General features: G+C 42.9%; 1 protein-coding gene across 3 annotated transcripts in view; it reads right to left on the bottom strand.

The window, feature by feature from the left end:
- Positions 1–10,283, bottom strand: part of dus1l (dihydrouridine synthase 1-like (S. cerevisiae)) — a 75,786-nt gene that overhangs the window by 13,804 nt on the left and 51,699 nt on the right. For all 3 annotated transcript variants that reach the window (XM_050070265.1, XM_050070264.1, XM_050070266.1), the window contains exons 2-8: positions 9,529–9,779; positions 9,246–9,354; positions 5,611–5,661; positions 5,356–5,468; positions 4,755–4,837; positions 2,007–2,110; positions 1,715–1,862 (exon numbers count right to left, since the gene is read on the bottom strand). In XM_050070265.1, the coding sequence (XP_049926222.1) occupies positions 1,715–1,862; positions 2,007–2,110; positions 4,755–4,837; positions 5,356–5,468; positions 5,611–5,661; positions 9,246–9,354; positions 9,529–9,765 (845 nt within the window). In that variant the 5' untranslated portion in view covers positions 9,766–9,779. The remainder of the gene's footprint in view (positions 1–1,714; positions 1,863–2,006; positions 2,111–4,754; positions 4,838–5,355; positions 5,469–5,610; positions 5,662–9,245; positions 9,355–9,528; positions 9,780–10,283) is intronic.

Genomic DNA, 10,283 nt, shown 5'->3' with positions numbered 1-10,283 from the left:
GCAGCAGCACGTGTACTAACAGGAACTAAGAAACGAGATCATATTTCTCCTGTTTTAGCTTCTCTGCACTGGCTCCCTGTAAAATCCAGAATTGAATTTAAAATCCTACTGTTAACTTATAAAGCTCTAAATAGTCAAGCTCCGTCATATCTTAGAGAGCTCATAGTGCCATATTATCCCACCAGAACACTGTGCTCTGAGAATGCAGGGTTACCCGTGGTCCCTAAAGTCTCCAAAAGTAGATCAGGAGCCAGAGCCTTCAGCTATCAGGCTCACTCTCCTGTGGAATCATCTTCCTGTTGCGGTCCGGGAGGCAGACATTGTCTCCACATTTAAGACTAGACTCAAGACTTTCCTCTTTGATAAAGCTTATAGTTAGGGCCGGCTCAGGCTTGCCTTGTACCAGCCCCTAGTTAGGCTGACTTCAATTTCAATTTATTTCAATTTAATTTATAAAGCCCAATATCACAAATCACAATTTGCCTCACAGGGCTTTACAGCATACGACATCCCTCTGTCCTTAGGACCCTCACAGCGGATAAGGAAACACTACCCCCAAAAACCCCTTTAACGGGGGAAAGAACGGTAGAAACCTCAGGAAGAGCAACTGAGGAAGGATCCCTCTTCCAGGACAGGCAGACGTGCAATAGATGTCGTACAGAACAGATCAGCATAATAAATTAACAGTAATCCGTATGACACAATGAGACGGAGAGAGAGAGAGAGACAGAGAGACAGAGACTTAGGCCTAGTCTGCCGGGGGACCTCCTATAATACACCGGGCACCTTCTCACCTTCTCTCCTTCTCTCTCTCTCTCTCTCTCCCTCTCTCTCTCATGTCCTGTTACTGCATCTTGCTAACTTGGCTTCTTCTCCGGAGCCTTTGTGCTCCATTGTCTCGCAGGTTAACTTATATCACAGCGGTGCCTGGATGGTGTGACGTGTGTGGTTGTGCTACTGCCGTGGTCCTGCCAGATGCCTCCTGCTGCTGCTGTTATCNCTGGAAGAGGGATCCCTCCTCAGTTGCTCTTCCTGAGGTTTCTACCGTTTTTTTCCCCCGTTAAAGGTTTTTTTGGGGGGAGTTTTTCCTTATCCGCTGCGAGGGTCCTAAGGACAGAGGGATGTTGTATGCTGTAAAGACCTGTGAGGCAAATTGTGATTTGTGATACTGGGCTTTATAAATAAAATTGATTGATTGATTGATTGATATAGTTAGGGCTTCACATCTGTACAGATGTTATTTTAACAATCCTCACATCTCACTGACCACAAGTCTCTGTGATGCTAATTACTTCAATAATTGAAACAGTCCAATGTTAATATACAGTAGACTACATATAGTTTATAATACAATTAAAATGACAAAAAAGTGAATAATTGCATTGCAATATGATTTAAGGTGTGCCCCTAAATTTTCTGCTTGTGCTCCTAAAAGTTTCAGTTAGGGGCTACAGTGCTCCCACTAAACAAGTTAAGTCTGGAGCCCTGTATACAGCACACCTATGATACATACGTCATGCCAATGAAACCTGCTGAATTGAATTGAACTGAAATGAATTGAACTGAGAGATGGGAAATATAATTGGAAATATTTCATGTTTTAAGCATTCAAGGATGAGGACTGCCTTATCTTTCTTTGACTAATAGCATAGAGACAGTTATCTTTTATTGCAGGTGTAAGGTATATGCATCAAACCCAGCCAAAGAGACATACGTGTGATGCCAGAGCTTGAAGAGGTGGGCTCGCACATAGGATAGAGTGCAGGGGGGATGCTGCTTCACCACCTCAAGATATTCCTCAGCCATCTCCCACACCGGAGGGCTGCGTCCTTCAAACAGTGCTGGATTGTGAAGGTTCCCCTCTACAAATAATAGAGATGAACACTGAAATGAGTTTTGAAACAATCCATACCCTGAGCATTAATGTACATTACATATCATCCATTAATACCACTGAAATAGCAAAAACAGTTTGTAATGAGCCATTGTAAGCCTGCATCATTAACCTGCACTCATTACTCCCTGCACTCCTGTCTCCTGAATGCAGCGCTCCACATCACTCAGGTGCTGAATGTTGCCATTTGCAAACACTGGAATACTGACTGCCTTCCTGCAGCAAAAACACACCAAACAGTTACTGAACATACCTTGTTTTCAAACACCAAGAACTGCCAGTCATGTGGTTATAACCTAAAGTAGGGGTGGCCAAGACAGTTGCATGCAAAAGTTTGGGCACCTCCAAATTTAATTTATTGTAAATAGCTAAGCAAGTGAAAGATGACCAGATCTCCAAAAGGCAAAAAGTTAAAGATGACACAATTCTTCAATTTTTCTTTTAATATATATTTTTTTAATTTCAATCTTTCACAGTTTCAAAAAAGGATAAGGGCCTGAAGCAAAAGTTTGGGCACCCTGCATAGTCAGTACTTAGTAACGCCCCCTTTGGCAAGTGTCACAGCTTCTAAATGCTTTTTGTAATCAGCTAAGGCTGCCTTTACACTACCATGTCTTGATGCCCAATTCCGATTTGTTGCCTATATCCGATTTTTCCTGACTGCTGTTTACATGTTCTATTCACCTTATTTTTCACGGAGACACGGAGGCAAAACAGAACGCAGCCAGCTTCCATTTTTTTGTGCGACACTTCCGGTCCAGCACTCTTGACCACTGTGTAAATGTCCCACGGTATTTGCTACAGTGACATTACTGCGCGCATGGAAATGTTTACATTACTGAAAGCAATTTTAAGGACTAACTTTAAATATTTGAAGTTAATCGTTAAAGAATAAATCACCTGGAAAGCTGGCGCTGCTCCACATAATTTAAAAGGTAACTTAGCCTACACAGAGCGGTGGAAATGTCCGTGCTGCTGCAGACGGGTGCAGCTGGATAATTGATAGGTACATGCTGATTCGGGTGCTATCAGAGCCGATCCGCGCATCACTATGGATTAATAATCAACTCAGTCAATAAAAACAACCCGTCCTGCGTTAGGAGTGTATGTCGCTGACAGAAAAAAGAAAGAAAAATAAAAAAAGATAGAAAAGCAGCGTACACCTCACATATTTATTTCTTACAGTTGCACACACCTTTGGCTGGCATGAGGAAGCACAGTCTGTGTGTTGAGGGTGCGAGCCGCAGCTTCAGCTGCTCAGGTAGAGAGGCTGTGTAGCCCGGTGTGTTTTTTCGCTGATTGGGTTCTGCAGGTTCTCTGCTGGTACACTGGAGAGGGGGATCAAGCAGTTTGTCTCACTCGGGTTAGATTGTGCTTTTTTGGTTCATAGTTTTTGATTAACATGCAATTTATTCGGCTTTCCTTCCTTTCCCTCGCTCATGAACACGTCATCAAAATGCGCTGTCGTCGCATTATTCATGACGTACGACGTGGATTGCCAGGAAATATCCGATCTGTCTGTTTAGATTACAGAGCTATTGGCAGATATCTGATTCATATCCGATATATTTCCACATATGAAGGAGGCCTGAATCTGATCTGACAATATCCGATATCATGCGTTTTTTTTCCTGTTCACACGTTCATGTTACAGACTGTGCCACTTGAGAGGAAAAAAATCAGAATTGGGTCACTTGAACCATGTAGTGTAAAGTAGGCTTTAGAGTCTTTCAGTTCTTGTTTGGGGGATTTTCACCCATCCTTCCTGAAAAAGGCTTCTAGTTCTGTGAGATTCTTGGGCCACCTTGCATGCACTGCTCTTTTCAGGTCTAAAATGAAGTTAAGGTCAGGGGACTGTGAGGGCTATGGAAAAAGCCTTCAGCTTGTGCCTCTTGAGGTAGTCCATTGTGGATTTCGAGTTTAGGATCATTGTCCTGCTGCAGAAGCCATCCTCTCTTCATCTTCAGCTTTTATTAGAGATGGTGTGATATTTGCTTCCAGAATTTGCTAGAAATTTGCTGCAGCACAAGCTCAAAGCATGATCGATCCACACACGTGTTTAACAGTTGGACGGGTGTTTTTTTCATTAAATTCTGCATCCTTTTTTTGCAAACATCCCTTTGCTCATTGCGTCCAAAAAGTACTATTTAAATTCATTAGTCCACAGGACTTGTTTCCAAAGAGTCTCAGACTTGTTTAGATGTTCTTTTGCAAACTTGTGATGGTGAGTTTTGTGGTAAGGACAATGGAAAGGTCTTCTTCTGATGACTTTTCCATGAAGGTCAAATTTGTACAGATGCTGCTGCACAGTAGAACAGTGCACCACCACTTCAGACTCTGATAAATCTTTCTGCAGGTCTTTTCAAACAGGGGGTTGGATTTGCCTTTCTAACAATTCTACAGGCAGCTCTCTCAGAAAGTTTGAGTGGTTTTCCAGACCTCAACTTGAGCTTTGTGCGAACTGCTAACAGCAACTGTTGACCAGAAGCTTCAAGGTCATGGTAAAAACATCAACACTCCCTGCCTGAGATGAGCCTAATGGTTCAAAATAAGTGTGGTTCCGCTTTGATTTATTTAATTATACCTTGTATACTTTTTTTAACTACCTAATATACTGTATTTAACATTATTGTAAGAGAATTTTATTTATCTTTATTATAGCAGCACTTTGTCTTTATTTTGACAGTGGCCATTAAATTTTATTGTAACTGTAGACCATTTAATAATTTTGTATGTTAGTAGTCTACAGTACTTTACAGGATATTTCATATCATGATAAATATTGTGCATTGCAATTTAGCTTTAAAATAGATTAAATACAGTACATGTGAAGTGTTAGAAAAATGGGGTGGTAGCTCACCGTACGGCCCTGATGTGCGCCCAGTTAGCAACACCTGTCATGGCTCCTTTCTGGTCTTTGGTTCTGCCATGCACTGTCAGCAGCTGGAAAGATATTTGACAAAGACAAACTTAGGGCTTTTTAACACCTTTCTATTGCTTCTTGAAACTGCATTAAAGGCAGATTTTAAAGATAAATATAAGTAAACATGGCGGCACGGTGGTTTAGTGGTTAGCACTGTTGCCTCAAAGCAGGAGGGTTCCTGGTTTGAACCCAGGAGGGAGCCCTTCTGTGTGTGTCAGCGTGGGTTTTCTCCGGGTACTCATGTATTCCTCCCACAGTCCAAAGACATGCATGTTGGGGATAAATTGACCGTAGGGGGAATGTGAGTGTGAATGGTTGTCTGTCTCAATGTGTTAGCCCTGCGAAAGTCTGGCAACCTGTCCTGTGTACCCTCTCTCGTCCAGTGTCAGCTGGGATAAGCTCCAGCCCCCACACAACCCTCTAGAGGATAAGCGGTTACGGAAATGAATGAATGAATGAATATAAGTAAACATTCTGAACATTAAAATAAGATCCATATCAGTTAATCAATCTCTGTTTGATTAAATATTGATCACACCTGACACCCAGCTCTCTCCAGCATCTGAGCATAGCAGACTGTCTTTTCCACCTCCTCGAACACACGGATCTTGCATGTGATGGGCACTGAGAGCTTTTCATTGGCTAACCTGACTGTAAAATAAGAGGGAAATGATGGGTGACTGTGGTGATTTGTGCTCAAGTGGCATTACACTGGTGCAAGAAATTGGATCTTCTCTAGAAATTACATTTTGACAGAGATCAGAGTCCTACAATGAGTTAAATACAGACCTACCCATTTTCTCTAACAGCTCCCACTCGTCTTGTAGGAAAACTCCATAGTGCCCTTAGGAACAAACATCAAGACAGGTTAGTTCTGATTTCACAGCAAGGTTGCTATCAGTAGCCCTTTTTACACAGAGATCACACTATAGGGCCATTATGAAGTCCCTACTTTATGTAGCTTTTTGCATTTTTACATAGAACTAAACGACTGCAGCATTGGTGAGTGATTTTAGACAGCATGCCGACATCCCAGAAGCAAAAGAGGCGTGACATGTGACACAATAGTGTCAGCCTCTAGTATGACATACAACATACGCATCAGCAGCGCTTTCTAAACAATAACAGTGTCATAACAAGTCCATAACAATCATCTACTGTCCATGTTATATGGCGGCAGACCTTGTCCTCTGTTCGGAGGGTAAGGAGCTTGACCCTTTGCTAAGTCCCGCCCCCGGATGCGGACTGGCCAATCATAATGTAGCATCGGGACGGCTCAGACCAGGGTCCGACAACAACATACCCGTGCTCCATTGACTCTAATGCAGTTGTTTCAGATTTCCTTCATTTTCAGGCTGGTTTTGTGGATTTGGAGCTAAATGTTGTGCCTGGGGCACATCATGTATTAATGATACTCATTACCTGGAGAGGTAGGAAAGAGATTTACGTTTCTTGCCTGTTTCAAAACCAAAATCAAACCCTGAAAAGTGTAGGGTTAGCTCACGTTAGCTACTGAAGATATAGCCTGCTGAATGTATACACATGCTGCTTTTGCTTTTTAATGATTATAACAGTGAAACAAAGACTGACCCTGCTGTACAGGAACCAGTGAAGGGAAGCAGGGAAACTTTGCTGATATTCAACCAGCTGTGTGTCATCGCATTGTGCACAGATGAATGTTGTTTGACTTCCCCCGGAGATCCCTGCTTGTCCGGCGGCGGAGGTCTGGTTGCTGGCAGCAGCATGGGGGCGAAGCCAAACACCGTTCATCTGCACACACTGTGATGTCACACAGCTGGTTCAATATCGGTGAAGTTTGCCTTTATATTCATTGTCTTGTGTGGCGATCAGCAGTGATGTGGTGGTTCACTTTAACACTGTGATCTGTAGCCTATAGTTCGGCTTTAGCTTCTAACTATCTTTGTCTTTTTAACCTGTTGTTGCTGCTGAGTCAGTTTGACATCCTCGATATATCCTTCAAACACAGACTGTAGACCCCTCTGTCTGCTTCTCTCTGGAATCACTGTTTCAGTTTTCCAAAAATATGATAATATTTTTTCAGGGAGTGCAGTTAGTTACAGTGTGGGCTCCATGCTTACTCCGACAGCTTGTCGGACGATCACAAAGGGGCAGGGCTTAGCAAAGGGTCAATTTGTGGACATTTTCTGCTGCCGTTCTTCTTCTTCAAATTAGCTGCCAACTGCTATCAGCTACTTTTTAAATGTCCAACGATGGGTCACACACTTAACACGTACTTACACCATCACAACCTAGCCTCACATGATCCAGTAATGCTGGCTGGCACATTTATGCAGACATTATTTGGCATTGTTACTACCTCCACAGTCGGCTTAAAGCTGTAACAACTCTGTCACCCTATTCCGTAGTTGTACCTTTTATACAGCACAGTGAGGTGGCATATAGGTTTGGGCGATATGTTAAAAATTTCCAACCGGCCACCGTCAGCCCATCAACCAGCAGTTGCCGATATATTCGGCAGTTGTGTGTGTGGCGGAGAAAAAAAAAAAGGAGGGGGGATGTTGCATTCATGTGATGTCGGAAAGAATCGCAAAATGACTTTCAGAATGGGATAATTCACATGAACGCCACCTCATGTCAGAAAAACAACTCGGCAACTCGGATCTCCCGACACCACATGAATGCAGCAAAAAAAATGCAGTGTGCTTTGCGAGCCCACTCATGTCCAACATGGCACGGAAATATCTGTGCATACCGGCAACAAGCACGCCATCAGAGAGGGTGTTTAGCACGGCTGGTAACATTGTTAACCATATGCGCACTTTGCTTAAGCCAGATAAGGTTAACATGCTCGTTTTCCTCTCCAAAAACATGTAAAACACTGTGTTTTTGAGTTAAAGACAGCGCAAAGGGACTTTATTATTTTATGTGATTTTTGCACTTTATTTTTCCATTGTTCTTCGTTTAGCCTATATTTATTATTATTTGTATTTATTTATTCAAGCAATAAGCCTACGAGAGGCTTTTAGAACAGCTATAACAGCTTAAGTTTTTTTGCCACGTCCGCAACAGCATTATTATAAAGACAGCGCAAAGGGAGTGGACATCATTATTTTATGTGATTGTGTGATTTTTGCACTTTATGTTTCCAATGTCCTTCGTTTATATTTACTTATTTGTTATCATAGGCTACTGTTACTGTGTAACTTTTGTGGACTGACCAACTGTTTATTCTGTTTGAATAAATTTACCTGCGCCTTATCGTCTGACTGTGGTCTTTAATGTCAAAATTACTGAATTGAAATTTTACTGAAACATACAGCCTATACGCTATACTCTTATTCATATTAAAAAAAAAAAAAATCACCTTGAGATCTTTGCTTTGTCTGACGGCCGCAGAAGGACGCATTCGCTCACAGCCTCTAAATCAGCAAACAGGTGGGAGATAGGGATAACATACCTGTCCTACTATAACGATCGGGGTGCCCAACTGCACATCTTTTTTGATGTAGTTCTCAAATATGGTTTATGAATTAACGTTATGGCCGGGTTCCACCGGCTGCAAATGTTAGCGTCATGTCAAGCGTCTTGTTTACCGTTTGCTGAGCCATGATAGTTACAGCATTTTCCAGTTATTACATATATTTGAGTTATCTACAAGTTTACTGTACTGTTTGTCATCTACTCGCTTTCAAATGTCCGCCACGGACATTTACACAATGTCACAGATAAACATGGGTAAATGCATGAAAAAAAATCATCACATATCACCTGTGATAATGGTTTATTCATTTAAAAACACATTGTGCTCGTTTAGCACACTATTTCATGTAGTTTTTATCTGCTGGAGGGTCGCGTAGGGGAGCGTAGCGCGACAAAAATAGAAGAGCATCCTAAAATACAGAGTTGTCGCGCGGCAGACAGGGGTTGTCGCGCCGCTCCCGTTGCCGGTGGAGCCGCTGTAATTGATTAACAGGGGGGCGAGCTGCTACAGGACTCACGCTGCAGACGTATCGCGCCGCTGACGTGCCCGGTGGACCCCGGCCGTAACTTTCAGCTCCGCCATCACTGATGTGTTTTGTGAAAGACTCGTCGGAAATCAGTGTTAAGCTGCCAGTTCCAATACGCACACACTTTGAATTGTGCTCTACATAGTAATTATGGACTATATGCACCGAGTTGAATTCTGTGGAGACAGACCATTAATTTAGCAAAATAAAATGACAAAAATCGCCCAAAAAATCGCCAAAAATGAAACCAACCGTGATGGACTCAGCCGATGGGCGATTGGCGATATATTCGTCCAATCGCCCAAGCCTAGTGGCATAAAGGTGTGAAATTCCCGCCTTGAAGAGGCTGTCTAAAAGGGGCTAGTGTATTCCTGATACAACCACTGGGCGTCACCTAAGTCAGAATTTGGGGCTTAATTCCTGTCAGAAGTGTGTGTACCTCTCTTAGCGATCATTTGTGGACAGCCCAGGTTGAGGTCAATGGCATCGCAGTAGTCCTGGGCCAACAGGGCCGCCTGAAGGAATACCTCTGGATCATTGGCACAAAACTGACACAGAGGGAATGCAACACTGTGATTTACTGGAATTATATGAGGAACAATGTTTTGTAAGAACAAATACATAAAGCACCTGGTGACCAGCCTGTGGCGACTGCACAGGAAAATCAACATGCCTGGAAATGTTCCAGTCTACCATCATTACCAACATGTAGATGACCTCACCTGTGTGATGAGAGGTCTGTCCTCTTCACACACCTCATTGTAGAGGTTTTCTCTCCTGTAGTTGGCATCGCGAACAAACACCTGGGCATGCAGCATGGGGGTGTAGCAGAGCTGAGCACCATGTCGGCGACTCAGCAGGCGCCAAGCCAGCTCGCTCTGGTCCACCATGGGTGCCACCACAAAGCGTGCTCCTTTCAGGGTCTTCTTCCAGAACTCAAAGCCCTGGAGCTTGGCCATTAAAGTTGTTTTCACTAGACCAGGAAGGACAACAATTAATTAAAAACCCTGCAAATAAACTGGTAAACACAACAGAGAGTGGACAAATTAAGAGAGTAACTCTATGAAATGAAGGGGGAAAGACTTTCAGATTTTGATGTAGCACCCAATAGTAGTGATGTTACCTCTGATACTGAAGTCCTGACGCCTGTGTCGAGCAAAGTGGCCGTGTCCAAATGAAGCCTGTGTAAAGGCCCATATCGTTTTTGAGAATATCACACGACCAAACACAAACGAGGCCGTTTCTCTGAAATCACGACTGCCTCGTTGTGGGACTCGAGTTGCTTGAAAAGGCGTGGGAAATACACGAAGTGTTCTGATCTGAGGTGATACTGAAGACTGTTACGTGCAGAGGATTGAGTGACAGGCTGACAACACATCTGAGAAAATGGAGCCACCAAAGGTAGATTTTCCAAAGGTAAAATCTAACATACATCTGCTGATGGTTTCATATATATATATATATATGTACATATACA

The sequence above is a fragment of the Epinephelus moara genome, chromosome 18 (genome assembly GCF_006386435.1).
Source record: "Epinephelus moara isolate mb chromosome 18, YSFRI_EMoa_1.0, whole genome shotgun sequence".
Classification (NCBI taxonomy): Eukaryota; Metazoa; Chordata; class Actinopteri; order Perciformes; family Serranidae; genus Epinephelus; species Epinephelus moara.
This window is presented reverse-complemented; position numbering and strand designations above follow the sequence as displayed.